Below are 16,346 nucleotides of genomic sequence, written 5' to 3'. Positions count from 1 at the left end.
AAAAATCCCTCGAACAAGTAATCATCCAGCCTTCATTACATGAAAACACCTAGAGAGAGGGAGCCTTTTTCCTCTCAAGGCAGTCCATTGCATAGTTCTCTGTTAGGAAATGTTTCCCTTACATCAAACCAAAATCTTCCTCTGTGACTCCCTGAGTCTTTTTCTAGAACTATACTCCTGGTTCTTCTTGCTATGGTTATGAAGAACAAGCCAAATCCCTCCTCCACGTGTCAGTTTTCTAAATATTAAAAGATGACTACCATGTCATCGGAAATCATCTTTTCCACAGGCTAAAAGTGCCCAAACCAGACCATGATCGCCATTCTATTCATCATCCTGGACACTTTTCTCTGGATACTCTCCAACTTGTCAAAGTCCTTTCTCCTACGTGACTCCCAAAACCAAACCCAATACTCCTATTGTGGGTTGAGCAGGGTATAGTACAACAGATGTTTGGAGCCTTTTACCTTAATGAAGCTCAGGATTGCATTAAGTCTCTTTTGTTCCTGTGTTGCAGTATGGACTCATGGAACTTGAAATCTGTTAAACCCTTGGCCCTTCTTTTACAGAAAGCTTTGTAACGAGTGGAAGAGCTGAGATGTAAAACCAGGGCAATCATCTCCAAGCCTTGTGTTCTTTCAACTCACACTTTAATTGTTCTTAAAGTCTGAAAATCTGGCCATCCTAATGCTGCCATTATTAAGTCCTAATGTGACCTTTCAGAAGCCATTTCCTCTCTCTGAGTCTCCATTTCCTAATCTATAAAATTAGGCAATTGGTCCAGATAGTCTTTTAGGTCTCTTCTAGCTCTAAGTTTCTATGATTATATGTGTTACTAGCTACATAATTCCATAAGAAAACCAAATTAGGTGTTGCTTTCAAAGTTACAGAATTATATCAAATTATATCCCTTTCATCAAGATACTTGACAAAAATTGCTGGTGGAGTTGTGAATTGATCCAACCATTCTGGATCGCAATTTGGAATTATGCCCAAAGGGCACTAAATGAATGCCTGCCCTTTGATCCAGCCATACTACTGCTGGGTTTGTACCCCAAAGAGATAATAAGGGAAAAGACTCATACAAAAATATTTATAGCTGCGCTCTTTGTGGTGGCAAAATTGGAAAATGAGGGGATGCCCTTCGATTGGGGAATGGATGAACAAACTGTGGTATATGTTGGTGATGGAATACTATTGTGCTCAAAGGAATAATGAACTGGAAGAATCCCATGTGAGCTGGAACAACCTCCAGGAATTGATGCAGAGTGAAAGGAGCAGATCCAGAAGAACATTGTACACAGAGACTGATACACTGTGGTACAATCGAATGTAATGGACTTCTGTACTAGCAGCAATGCAATGATCCAGGACAATTCTGAGGGACTTATGAGAAAGAATGTTCTCCACATCCAGAGAAAGAACTGTGGGAGCAGAAACCGAAGAATAACAACTGCTTGATCACATGGGCTAGTGGGGATATGATCGGGGATGTAGACTCTAAACAATCACCCTAGTGTAAATACTAACAATATGGAAATAGGTCTTGATCAATGATACATGTAAAACCCAGTGGAATTGTGCATTGGCTACAGGAGGGGTGTGGAAGGAGGGGAGGGAAATAACATGAAACAGGTAACCATGGGGAAAATTTTTCTTAATTAATCAATAAAAATATTTTTTTAAAAAAGATACATTTTATATTTGGTTTTGCCTACTTTGGTTACCTCATTTTTAATAACAACTGCCCTGCTTAACTCATGGGCTTTTGATGATGATCCAATGACATCTTAGAAAAGAAAGTTCTAAGTATAAATTCTGGTACAAATAGAAGATGTTATCAGAACACATCAGCACTAGATAGGATCTTAAAAGGGGCAGCTAGATAGCACAGGAGATAGTGCCAGGCCTGGAGGCAGGTAGGCTCATCTTCTCGAATTCAAGTCTGGCTTCAGACACTTACTAGCTGTGTAACTCTGGGCAAGTCATTTAACTTTGTTTGGCCCAGTTGCTTCATCTGTAAAAAGTATTTAACCCAGTGACTGGCATATAGTAAGCATAAATAAATAAATGCTTATTCCCTTCCCCACCCCCATGCCCTTTTCCCTTGTCTGAAGTTGCACAGTGGGTTAAGGGCCAAAGTAGGACCTGATCCTCTGGTACATAATAAATGATATGCTTTTCTTACACAGCATTACTTCATCCTTACAACACCCTTATCTCTTCCTTTCTTCTTCACTCTGTAATTGTGATGACTTTGGACATACTTTTTTTCCTGTTCTTTCTGGTCAGTCATGAGTTTGCTGCTCTAGGATAGAGTCTTAAAAACTTGGGAAGAGATATTGTGATGTGTTTAGAAGAGTTGTGGAATTGGTCATAAGGAAACTTGAGTTGGCACTATGACTCTTATTGGCTGTAAGACTTTAGATGAATCATCCCAACCCTCTGGGCCTCCATTTTGTCATCTACAAAATTTGCATAATAATATCTGTCCTATGGGAAGCACTCCTAAATAGTGGATAGAGACCTGGTCTCTGCATCAGGAAGATCTGGATTCAAGACTTGAGACTCTGATATATATTGGCTTTGCAATCATGGGCAAGACACTTAACTTTTCAGTTCTTTATGTAATTGTCTTCATTTTATTTTATAGACTCCTTTGACAGTCTAGTGAAATCTATAGGTTTTTTCTTGGAATAATATTGTAGGTATTTTTTTTTTATTATTTAAGGAAGTGCTAAATTTCAGGTAGAGATTAGTGAGAATAATGATGTTTTTTTTTCCCATCCAAAATCACAGACATCCTGAAATCCAGACCTCAGATTAATATTCTCTGCTCTAGGCTATATTAGAGAGTTGATGATATGCATTGATAGAAGGAGGTTTCTTTTTATCTTTCTTTATAAGTATTTTACTGATGCTCATTTTTGTTTCTATGTCACTGGCACTTCCCAATGATTGTCCCTACAATTAGATCTCCCCCCTTTCACCTTAAATAAATTCAGTCAAGCAAAGCAATTAACCCATTGGTCAAATATTAAAATGGTACATTCTGTACCAATAGCTCATCACCCTTTGCCAATAAATAAGAATCATACTTCATCATCAGTCCTTTGAAGTCATGATTGGGGACTTCAGTGATCAGAGTTTGGAAGCCTTTCATTTTTGTTCTCCTTTTCATTACGGTGATCATCTCATAAATTCTTCTCTGAAAATGCTTTCTTTGCTTTGCTTTGTATCCCTTTTTAAGACTCTCAAGCTTCTATAAATTCTTTGTATTCATCATTTGTTATGCCATAATAATATTGTATTATGTTCATTTATCATAAATTGTTCAGCCATTCCCTTACTGATGAACACCCATTTTCCTTCCAGTTTTTGATTACCCCCAAAATTCCTGTTGTCAATATTTTTTACATACAGGACTTTTTTCTCTGTTTTTTATCTCCTTAGAATATATTTGTATTGGTATCATTGGTCAAATAATATGCATCAATTAGTTAAAAAACACTTATTAAACATCTACAGTGTATGAGATACTGTATTAATTACTGAGATCAGGGAGGTAGAGTAGTCTGTGGTTATTGATCAGGGCTAAATATGACCACTCTTAGTTGTGGCTATTATAAAAAAGGAAAGTCATAGGCTTTAAATAAGATTGACTTGACAGCCAGTGTTTAAAGAAGAATCAACCAGAATATTAATGATGTTAAGGAATAAAGTAGAGAGGAAGTCTGTGTTCTAGGTATTGTACTCATTAAGAAGGAGGAATGCTATAAGGCCTATATCCCCAAATAGATCAAAGAGAAAGGAAAAGGACAAATATGTACAAGAATATTTATAGCAACACTTTTTTGTTGGGGATTGTTCCCAACAATTGAAGAATGGCTGAACAATTATGGTATCTGAATGTAATTAAATACTATTGTCCCATAAGAAATGGCAAAAGGGACAGTTTCAAAGGAACCTTGAGTCACTTGCATAAACTGATGAAAAGTTAAATGGGTAGAACCAAGAGAATAATTTAAAAAATAATAGCAATATTGTAAAACACAACAACAATGAAAAACTTAAGAACTCTGATCAATGCAATGTCCAACTATGATTCCTGAGGACCCATGATGAAGAATACTACCCACCTCCTTACACAGAAAGGTAACAAACTTAAAATGCAGAATGAAACATACATTTTAAATATGGCCAGTATGGGAATTTGTTTTGTTTGACTATTGCATATTTGTTATTAGAGGTTTTGTTATTCTTTTCTCTTGCAGTGTAGTGGGGGGTGGGTAGGGCTTCGGAAGGAAAAGCAAATAAAGACATTAATTTTTTTTAATAATTAAAAGAAAGGAGGACAGATGACTTGGAGACCAATAGATAGCAACAAGAAGAATCCAGACAGTGTGACCCAGCCAGGGAGAGGAAACTTCAGAGGTAACAAAGTGATGATGGCAAAAGTATTAGGAGGGAGCAAGGAGCATGCTGACTTTTGCTTTGGACTTCCTGCTTTGTCAGGAAGAAGAACATAGATAAAAAGCTAGAAGAGACCTCAGAAGCCATCTGGGTCAAGCCCCTCATTTTACAGATAAAGAAACTGAAGGCCATGGAAGTTAAATGACTTACCCAAGAATACTCAGGTAATAATTGTCAAGAGATGAGTTTTGGAGCCTAGTTCCCTGGGGGGATGAAAAAAGGAACAACTAATACTGAAAATAATGGAAAAGAAAGAGGTGTCTTCAGGAGGGAGTCAAATTTCTGGGAGCACTTGAAGGTGAAAAGAGTATGACCTGATGTTCTCTGGGTGAAAGCGAATGTGTTAATAATAAAGCAAGGGTTCCAGGAAGTATGATAGAAAGGGAGGAAAGAGAAAGGCAAGAAATATTGAAGAATTAAACTGGGCTGGGATAAGAATAAGAGCAAAGGTGACGGGGAGAAAGGAGCTTTTGTTTAAGCTGCTGGTGACTCATATCCACAGGGGTTAGGGGAACAGAAGGTAATTGGCATGCCAAAATACAGGAAAAGTACCAAGGATGGAGATGCATGTAGATTAAATTAGCCACAAACCCCAAATTAGAATGCTGGTGTGAAAATGCCTCTGTCAATGGGTTCTCCTAGGTGGAGCCCCCTCAGATGATTGGACCAGGAGAGAGGAGGGTTTTATGTGGTGAAGGAGGCTTCTAATCCTGGACACCATATGCCAGGGATAGCCACGTCATTCTGCACTTCTCCCCCAGAGTCCTTTTGTAGGACCAGGGTCTAGGGAACAGCAATGATGGTTTAGTCGGGACCAGAAGTGACCAAACTCCTTCTCTCTTTAGCTTTTACTGCTTTTTCATTGTTTACTTGTGCCTTTGCTCCTTACCCTTCTATCCCTTCGTTGCTCTCCCACTAGCTCTACTTGTTTAAATTCTGCCTAGCATTCGAGGCCCCAGAACAAGTGCCTCCTTTACCAGGCATCATTCCTTGATTTATTTTTCCACCTTCGCTTTGTCAAGGATGGTGACTTAGGAAAAATATTAGAATAGAGTCTCTGGGGCTCCTCCCAAATCAGAGATTCTATGATTCAATACCTAGGCAGATAGATGGATGGATGGATGGATGGAACGAGAACCTACTGGGCGAAAAATCAATCAGACATGGTGGTAGATGCCTATTATCCCTTCTACCAGCCTAGGAACTCTGAGCTACAGTAGTAACCCAGACAAGCATCCAGAATAAGTGTGGTACCAATACAATAAGCCCTCAGGAACAAAAAGCCTCAGAGCTGCCTAAGGAAGTAAAATCGGCTCAGGTCAAAAATAGTGCAGGACATAGCTCCCATGCTGATCAGTAGTGAAATCAAACCTGTGAATAGTAACTGAACTTCCAGCCTGGGTAAGAGAGGAAAACTCAGTCAGAGAGAAGGGGAGGGGGGAGAAACAAAAAGGAGGGGAGAGAAGGAGGGAAGGGAAAAGGAAAGGAAAGACATCATGAGAAGCTTCCTAGAGAAAGTGGCATCTGAGACAGACCTTAAAAATTTGGATTTAAACAGGTTCAGAGGATCTCTACAGTAGAGATAGAAAGATGCATCAAGACGTAGACCTTGCCTTCCACGATCTTACAAGGTATAAAAATGACACATTTTAAGGTAACTAAAAATATGAGAGATAGAAGACACGTGCTGAGTGATGAACGAGTGGTATTAACAGTAATTACTGGAGGGCTCAAAAAAAAGAGTTAATATGAGACAGAAACCACTGTTGCTGGAGTAGACATGGAGGTTTCCTATAGGAAAGAACTTGCATTGAACCAGGATAGCTATAACACAAACATGATGACTTTTTCTAACTCACTTTTGTTTTGTACTGTTGTAGATCATAAAAATGGAAAAGAATGGGATCGGCTACCACTACATCCTAGCAAACCTGGTAAGTTTTTCACCATTGGGTCATCTGTGGCTCAGTGACTGGTCTTATTTCTGTGTGTCTAAGTGAATGGCGGTTCTCCTTTTCAGTCCTGACCCTGATTGTGGTCCTAGCCTATGGACCCTTTAAACAGACAATAGCCCTCGAGAAGTTAATGATGGAAACCTTACAGATATTATTTTCACTTTCCAAATCTTCTTCAGTAAGAATGGGTTGCTTTGTGGGTATTCATTAACCATCCCATTTCCAGCTTCCAATCCTTGACCCTTTTCTTTTTTCCTAACACTGCTTCCTTGGGTGATCTCATCAGATCCCATTGATTTAGTTATCATTTCTCTGCCAATGATTCTTAAATCTACTTATCCTGAGTTGGCTTCCATCTCCCATCTCCACCTGCCCTTCAGATATCTAGAACTAGATGTCCAAGAGGCATCTTAAATTCATTAAATTCAATATGTCCAAAATAGAATTCATTATGTTTTCCTCCAAATACTCTCTCCTCCTACCTTCCCTGTTAGGATAAAACGCAATGACATCCTCCCAGTCCCTCAGGCTCATGCTGTTGCCAAAGCCTATTGATTTCATTTTTGCACTTCTCCCCAATACGCCCCCTTCTGTCCTCTGGCACTGCCACCACTCTACTGCAGACCCTCATCACCCCAGCTCTGGACTATCAAAATAGCCTGCTGGTGGGTCTGCCTATCTGAAGTCTCCCCACTCCAATCTATCCTCCAGCCACCAAAGTGATTTTCCTAAAGTGCAGATCTGACCAGATAACCACCTTTTTACTAAATGAACTCCTTTGTCTCCCAATTGCATCCAGAATCAAATAGAAAATGTCCTAGTTGGCATTCAAAGCCTTTCATAACCTAGCCCCTTCCTATAGTTGCACCTATATTCTTATACCTTATTCCCTGTTGTCATACTCTTTGATCCAGTGGCATTGCCCGTCCCCAAGCTGTTCCATAAACAAGGCACCCCATCTCTCATCTCTAGGCATTTTATCTGGCTATCCTACATACATAAAACAGTCATCTTCCTCCACCCTGACTACTGAACTCCATGACTTTCCCAAAGTCCCAACTAAAATCCAACCTACAGAATCCTTTCCTAACTTGTCTAAATTCTAGGTCCTTCCCCGTATTAATTATTACCTATTCGTTTTATATAGCTTGCTTTGTAGTTATGTGCTTTGATGCTATCTTCCCCATAAGACTATAAGCTCTCTGAGAACAGAAACTGTCTTTTGAGTCATTTTATATTCCCAGCACTTAGCACAGTGCCTGATAATTAGTAAGTGATTAATATTTTTATTGTTTATTGATTGTTTGATTACTGTCATTCAAAACATATCAATTCAGATGAAAGAAGAGAATATCTGTAAGTGCTTAGTTCAGTGCCTGGTACGTAGTAAACATTATATAAATACTTATTCCCTTTCTCAAACTTTCACATATCAAGCAAAAGTGAATAATTTGTGAAATAATTAGAAATGAAGGAGCAGTGTCTTTGTGACCCATTAGTTGAATTTGTATGTTTCAGGTTGATGGAAGGACTATTCTTACAAATTTGTATCTCTTTGATAAAAAAAAAAAGTAACAGCATCATGAATACAGAGAGTGGATAATCTCAATCAGAAAGAGGTAGATTCAAGTCCTGCTTTTTATACATATCTGCTATGTGACCCTGGACAAGTCATAAACTCTCTATGACCCAGGTCACTCTTGAGCACTTTAACTTGCAGAAAAGGTGCTGATTTTCATTGTTAGAGGAAGTCTTCTCCTAGGCAGCTCCTTCTACAAATGAGAATATAGATCTAGCTTTGTTTTGTTTTCTAAGTCTCCTTCATGATCATGATCTTTTTTTCTTGCTCATTTTGGGAGGAGGGGATGATGACTTGGCAGGAGAGTGATCCATGAGAGCCTGCTTTCAAAGCCTTGTCCTTTCCATCCTGGAGAGGTCTGTGTCAGAATCCTCTTCTGTACCTGGAATGATGCTTTTAATTCTAGTACCACCCCTCCAACCCCCTATGAAAAGATGAATCATGACCACATCCTGTACTTTTTCTCCACACTGTGAAAGAGGTCTAGGTAATTACCTACCTAGAGGGAGGGACAGGGAGGATGTAGTAGGTTCCATTTGCCAAATGTATTGTGTAGCCATTGGAGATTAGGATGAAAAGGATACATATTTAGCCCAGGGAATTTCTCCTTAGATCAGAAACTCTGTATTATGTTAATCAATATAAATGCACGTGAAATGGAAATGTTTAATATCATATATGTATAAATGCATACACATACACACATACATATATATGCATATATATGTGTAATTTGGTGATCAAAGGTCACAGGACCCTCACAATGGTTTCCTGAGAGCCACTGGATCACTGCTAGAGTGACTCCTTGCTCTCTTATCAGGAGCATCACAGACTTGGATAGGGATTGAGATCAGGAGTTTGCTAGGATCAGCTCCTGATCCTAGCTCCTGAGAGAAGATTGTTAAATTTTCTTTTTTTTTTTCTTTTTTTAATATAAAATACTTTATTATTCATCTCTCAAGGCAAGGTAAAACTAAGAAAAAAAACCTAAGTAAAAACTTAAAATAATCATTAAAGGAATAGAATTTTTAAATCTTTGAAACCTTTTTTAACAAGATAGAAAAATGAAAAATCAATATACATCCTGCAGTCGAAAGATTAAATTTTCAGTGTGAGCATTTATACCTCTGAAATTAGAAAACAATACAAATCAGGCCTTGGTTTGCCATTTTGCTGATAGTCTAAATTTAAGAAGGTGATGGAGGAAATAATAATAATAATGCTGATTAAATTTGAAAGTGTGTCCTGCATGCATTTTTTTTTCTTTTCTGAAGAACCAGATGTTAACCATGAGAGCTATACAGTGGATAATAATGCACCAGTGGGTGGAATTTAACATTGACAGCAACAAATAAACCTGCAAGCAATTTCACCTTTTTAGATTTTTTAATAAGCGAATGGACAGTAGAGGGCCAATAGTGATTAAGAACTAGCCCCCTCACTTTGCAGCAGCAGAGTCTGTATTTGATTTTAAAGGTTTGAGTTTTTTGTTTTTGAAGGTTTTTTTCAAACCCTTATCTTCCATCTTAGAATCAATAGAATCAAAAATCTTTTCCAAGGGAGAAGAGCAATAAGGGCTAGGCAATTGAGGTTAAGTGACTTACCCAAGGTCTCACAGCTAGGAAGTACCTCTCAGATTTGAACTCAGGAGCTTCTGTCCCTAGGCCTGGCTCCCTATCCATCGAGCCACCCAGCTGCCCCAGATTTGAGAGTTTAAGGCCAGGAAGAAAGGGAGAGAAGGCTTTCTCACAGAGTGTGCAAGTTGTTAGTGTTATCCTGGCTTTTGATTCTTACTTAAGTAAATGTTTTCTCTGCTTCCTTGGGGCTACATTCAGTTAGTCTGGATTCCTGGGGATAGGAGGTAGAAGTCTGTGTTCTGCTTGGAGATAAATAGCAGGAAATTGCCACTAATTGTGTCAGTCTAGGGCTGTAGGAGTGTTTGGTGTCTGCCCCTTGAAAGAGCACCCCTTGACTAAAACAGTGATGATGGCTTACATCCAAATAATGCTGAAAGATTTCCAAAATGCTTCCCTTCTACCAATCTCAGACTTCAGCCCAGGTCCCCTAACCTCACCAATGTGGTATTTCCTTTCACTTGCATTTCTTGCTATTATTTCAACTCAGCCATTCACTAACTGTGTGATTAGGGGTCAGTCACTTAACCACTCTGAATGTCTGTTTCCTCCCTGGTGAAATGAGCAAAAACAAAACAACAACAACAACAAAAAAAAACTATTACACTATCTACCTTACAAAGATGTTGAAACATCCTTTATAAAAAAGAAAATAATGTTTGTCAATGAATGTTTAAAAGTTCATAATAAAAAATAGCAGGAAAGTAATAACATAGAAATGATATTACTATCCCTACATGAGAATGCTTGGATTTTCAATAACTGGAGCCTCCTGGGAATTACATGACTTGCCTCAAAATAGAATAGCAAGCCAATGGAGAAGAACCATTAGGGTTAGAGCACCCCAAATTCAAACCTCAGAAGTGACCCCCTAATCTCCCTTTGTGTATGGGGAAGTAACCAGGTGATATGCTATCTAAAGGAAACAATCAACAATCACTAAATCGTTTCCTAAGAATTCCTGAATAGGGTTTGGGATCCACATTCCACTGTGTGGGCTACTACTCACCCAGAGTTTCTCTTGTTTCCAAAGTAATCATTCAGTCTCCATTTTCCACTAGAATTGCTTCTCTCCTCACAGCTATCCATGAAACTTCGAACTAATGGGATGTAAATTGCAAATAGTATTTAAACACAGAATTCGTATATGCTCAAATAGATTAGTTGATAATTAGGCTTCAAATGACTAATTAATTCAGTTTGAAGCATGATTGCTGGTGTGTTTTCTTTCCCTTTTAGAAAAATAATGTAATTTATAAATTGCAAAGGAAAAAAAAATGCAGGCCACATAATTATCCTGGTGCTCTGTGTTACAGACCACATACTTCAAAGTATTTATTGTTGGAGTATAGTGAGGGAGTTATGCCCCAGGGATACGTGGGAAAGATTTATTGTCAGCGTTGGGGGAGGAGAGAGATTACAGAATTATTATTCACTGCTTTGTTCCACAGTCACAAAGTGACAGCCTAAGAGTTTTGGACAACCACCTACTTATAGGAACACAATCTGGTGACAAGAATGTTCTAGCTGATGGGGTCTCAGAGCACAGGAGGACATGGTTGGCAAGGATTTAGGACATGGAATATTAGAACTGAAGGGAACCTTAAAATGTAGAATGCTAGAAGTAGGAGGGAGCTTAGAACATAACACTGTTAGAACTGAAAGTGATTACCTGCCCTTTGAGTCGCACAATGTGATGAATATGATCATATGCATGCATGTGTGTACATACATACACATACAAACACATCACATATACACATCTTCTCTTGTCCAGCTTAGAGTGTCACAGAAGGGAGAAAAACCTATTACCGGATTCCGAGGCAATAAGGGTTTTCTAGAAATCAAACCTTGAAAATCAGCTATTGAGAAGGAAAAAGGAGGTCTGAATCACCAAACTTGAGAGACATGTCCAAATAGGAAATTCTAATTTAGCAAATCAGCAAGAAACATGGAACAAGCCAGAGCCAGTTGACACAGTTGGGCTTTGATACCATTGTTCCTTAAGGATACTTGACGAGACTGAAGCCTAAAAGTAAAAAAGAAAAAGCAATAGATGGCATGAGATGCTTTTCTTCTTTTGGGTGGTATAGGGACCAGGGATCATCTGTGTTTTCCAGCATTCATCAGATTTCAACCGATGACTAGGACTTCTTTGTCAAGCCCAAATGAAACCATGAACTTTTGATTTTCTAACAAACACAGTGGGATCTATCTGCTCCTTGCATCTAATGCAGCTTACCCACTATTCTCAGTAGCATGCAGCTCATTTTCAGTGGTGCTGCAAAAGGGATCAGCTGGACCCACATCTGAAGACCTGCGTTGGACTCTTTGCTCTACTACTTCACTGCTCTGTAACCTTAACCAACTCACTTAACCCTCTTTAAGCTTTAGTTTTCTGACCTACAAAATGATAACAATAATAATGATGCTTTCACATTACCAAATTTGCAAGTTTATTTTGAGATAACTGCTTCATAAAAACTTAAGCCATTATGAAAATGTGAGTTTATCATCAAATGCCAGAAAAACAAAGAGTTCTAGTTGTTAGGAAGCTCTTCTCTGGAATGCCCACCCACCAATTCGAATTTTGCCACACAGATTGTCTCTTCCATCTGTCTTGCGACACCCTTTCAGATACTTGAAAAACATTGATCAGAGGATTTAGAGGAGGATGGGAAATAAAAGATCATAAAATCCAACCTCCTTATTTAGCAAATGAAAAAATGAAGGCTCAGAGAATTTAACTCACCCAAATTCACATTAGAAATAACTAGCTGAGCCAGGATTTGAATTCAGATCTTATGATTCCAAATCCAATACTCTTAATTTTTTCATCTCCAAGCTAACCGTATCCTTGTATGACATGACATTTCCAGTGTCCTCACCATCCTAGTCAGCCTTCCTCTGGTTTCACTCCAGATTGTCAGTGTCCTTCTAGAAATGTGGTACCCAGAACTAAATATGTTACTCCAGATGGGGTACAAATGCAGAGAGGGTGTTAGTGTGGCTACTACCACCTTCATTCTGAACAATAAGTTTCCATCTTGATATACTAGTAATAACAGTTCACATTTCTGCAGCACTTAATTTTACAAGTTATAAAGTATATTCTTTATATATTTAGACATCCACTGATAAAAATATGTTCAAGCAGGTTAAAGAAAATGAAGATGGCAAAATGGTTTTAGACTTTGCTATAGTTCTATTTGAAACAGCAACACAAACTAAATACCAAAGAATACAGTGACAGGATTGAAAGGATGCTTCGTTTAGATTTGACCCTGATGTAAAAGTTGAAGAAGAGTCAAAAAAGACCAGCAAGACAGTATAACAGAAGACACATCAGAAGATGAAGTTGATGATATGGATGCAGAGGAAGAGAAAGAAACAAAGAAAAAAATCTCCAAGTGGAAAAGATGAATTGTAACTCTCACCATTGGAATCCACTGTGTCCAGTGGAAAGAGAAAATGTAAATTTTAATAGTTCTGTTTGAAAAGGTTTGGAATTCTTTTTTTGTTTGTTTCTTTTTATGTGTTTTTTTTAATCCTCACTATAAAAATGTCAGGATTTGTGAGTCACAAAAAGCAACCAGGTTGTTTTTTTTTGGGGGGGTAGTTGAATGTTTTTTTAATTCCTCATGGATCTTGTTATGTGTACAAAAATTTTTAAAACTCCATCCCCAAAAAACAGTACATCTTACAGATTAAGAAATTGAGACCTAAAGAGATTAAATGACTTACCCAAGGTCCCTTAGTTATAAACTGTATCAATCCCAGGATTCCTAACACTACATTCAGCATTCTTTCCATTATATCAAACAGCTCCTTTATTAATTATTTCCTTGGTGCCAAAGCCCGCTTTTGGCACCGTGGCAGATACAATAGAAATATAAAACAGGGTCCCTTTCCTTAGGGATGTCATCATCTTAATGTGTTATCAAACCAAGTCAGGAAGAGAGAATGAGGCCCATAACTCTGTACAATTCTGCTTCACTTAATTCCAATTTATGTTTGAGTCAGAAGATATCGCCAGTGATATCAATCTGCTTTTCTTTGAGAACAAAGGACAACAAGCATCCAACCATTTTCTCCACCAATGAGCATGCTCTTTAGATTAAGAAAGACATAAGAAAAGCAGTTAGAAGGGAAATAAAGTCAGAATAAATAATAATCCAGGATAAGAAGACAAGATAATAGAACAATACACTTCCCAAAGGAAGTTCTACCCAAACTATCCCATCATACTGATAGAACTTGTGGATATATTTGGGAGCTGACCTTAGGAATCTTTCAGAAACCTTAGAGAAGGGAAATGGAAGAACATGGTCCTGTTTTGTTTTGTTTTTAAGGAGGGCAAAAACAAAGGTAAATTCTTCAAACTCTAGGCTTAACTTTGATGATCCTGGCAGTGTGTTATGAAAGGAATGATTTTTGAGCACTTAAAAAGGGAAATGATAATTATTACTACTCCAAAAAGGATTATTCATCAAGAATAAATCATGTCAGACCAACCTTATTTCCTTTTTTTTTTTGACAGGGTTGCTAGACTGATTAGAGGAATATTGTAGACATGCCTACATACTTTTAATTGAGGCAGGTAGATGATGCCATGGCTAGTGGGTAAAGCTGGGTCTGGTGTTGGGAAGATCTGATTCAAAACCAGCCTCAGACACTTCCTAGCTATATGACCCTGGGGAAGTCACTTAACCTCTGCCTCACTTTTCTCAACTATGAAATGGAGATAATAATAGCACATACCTCTTAGGGTTGTTGTGAAAATTAAATGAGATAATTTTTATAAAGTACTTAACAGAGTGTCTCACACATAAAGGATTTTAGCAAACAATTCTTCATGCTATTCCTGTGAATAAGATGAAATGATGTGGGATAGATGATAGTTAGCAGCTAATTGAAAGACCAAATCCAGTGAATGCTAACTAGTGAATTGATGCTAAAGGACAGTCTCTAGTGGAGTACCTCATGGATCTGAGTGGCACAGTGGGTAAGAGCACTGGGCTCAGAGTCAGGAATATATCATCAATTCAAATCCTGCCACAAATACTTTTAGCCAACTTCACTCTTCTAACTCTTCATCAACTGACCTTGGGGAACTCACTTAACCTCTCCCAGCCTCAGTTTCCTTTTCTTGAAAGTGGGAGTAATAGTATCTCTTAAAGATGATATATGCACAGTGATTTGCAAACGTTAAAGTGTTGTATAAATGCTAAATATCTGTCCATATCCATGTGCCATTCAACATTGTCATCAATGACTTCAAGGGAAAGCAAAGTTGTCTTTCTTGTCACATTATTCAGAAAATGTGGTGCTGGGAGAGATAGCAAAAACACATCAGCTAACAATTAGAATCCTAAAAGATCATAAGAAGGTAGAACACTAGTCCAAAACTAAGAAGATAAAACATAATTAAAAAAAAACAAGTCCTGTCCCTTATATCCAGGATATCTTCCCTCATCTTTATCTTTCTCTTGGTCACCTGTTGTCATGGGTGAAAACGGTAGGTCCTTTGAAATCCAATTTAAATGTCCCCTCCTTCATGAAGCCAAGAGATCCTGCTGGTCAGTTACAACCTTCCCCTCCAAGCTTTGCTTTGCAAACATCTAATGCATTTTTAGGTAATTATATTATAGCTATGTGTGTAAACTCTTATCTTATTTAAACCTTATATCCTCCCTCCCCACCATGCTTAGCATAGTAATCTGAACATAGTAGGTGCTCTAGCATCCATTTCCTCCTTCTAGTGAGATGACCTGTGTATTCCTCATAACAATATCTTCTGTTTAATAATATTTCTTGAACAAATAAAAGAATGAATCAAGCCTAAGCTTTTACCTCTTGAGTCTACTGTAGAGAGGATTCCTATCAGGGAGTTCTTGGACATGAGTTCTGGCATTCCTTTCCACTCTGACATGCAATATTCTGTGATTCTTTTCTCTCCCCTCCCTTCTCCCACATCCATACACATTTCATCTCCTCTTTCCTTCATCAAGTGTGTTTTCAGTCCTCTCTCTCCTAAGTCTCCCTATCCCTTATTCCCTTGTTCCCTAATACCTGTTTTCTCTGGGTAACATTCATCCTTCTTTCTCTCACACTTTTCACGTGGTATCTCTCTTCCCTGACTCTGGTGCGACAGTCAGGACACTTATATCAAGTTGTTATAGCCTGAGAAGACACCACAAAAAGACTAGAGAAGCTGGAGGAAGCCCTTTTTGGAGGTGACAAGAATGCTCTCTTTGCTTTGAGAGAGATAGAGTCAGATGCTTTCAAAGGAATCCAAACTTGAGAGAGTATTATCTCAGCACACCAAGCACCATTTCAGGAAAGAATGTACCTTACTTCTAGATTTCTCTGCCATCAAAGTATTAGATCTTTCCCACAGTCCTTTCTCTCTCCCACACTATCACCCGAACAGCATGTTGAAATGGATTCCATTCCTAAGCCACTTCTTGTAGAATCACTGAACTGCAGAGATGTAGCAAATTGCAAAGGTCAAGTCCAACCTCCTACTTAATACAGGAATCCCCTCTGCTACATTCCTAATGAGAAGATTTCCAGGATCTTCTTTTTTTTAATGTATTTATCTTTTACTTTTGAATTAACAAATATTGATTTTCTTCTTCCTCTCCCTATTTAAAGATAAATAAAAACAAAACCCTTGTAACAAATTATCACATTGACCACAAC

At 38.2% G+C, this 16,346-nt stretch overlaps 1 protein-coding gene across 4 annotated transcripts in view; it reads left to right on the top strand.

Moving 5' to 3' along the window:
• GRIA1 (glutamate ionotropic receptor AMPA type subunit 1) overlaps positions 1-16,346 on the top strand; it is a 344,210-nt gene that overhangs the window by 179,071 nt on the left and 148,793 nt on the right. For all 4 annotated transcript variants that reach the window (XM_044661775.1, XM_044661774.1, XM_044661773.1 and 1 more), the window contains one exon: positions 6,354-6,407. In XM_044661775.1, coding sequence (XP_044517710.1) covers positions 6,354-6,407 — 54 coding nt within the window. The remainder of the gene's footprint in view (positions 1-6,353; positions 6,408-16,346) is intronic.

The sequence above is a fragment of the Gracilinanus agilis genome, chromosome 2 (assembly GCF_016433145.1).
Source record: "Gracilinanus agilis isolate LMUSP501 chromosome 2, AgileGrace, whole genome shotgun sequence".
In the NCBI taxonomy this organism is placed as follows: domain Eukaryota; kingdom Metazoa; phylum Chordata; class Mammalia; order Didelphimorphia; family Didelphidae; genus Gracilinanus; species Gracilinanus agilis.
The sequence above is the reverse complement of the archived record's forward strand: the minus strand, read 5'-3'. Positions and strand labels throughout refer to the sequence as shown.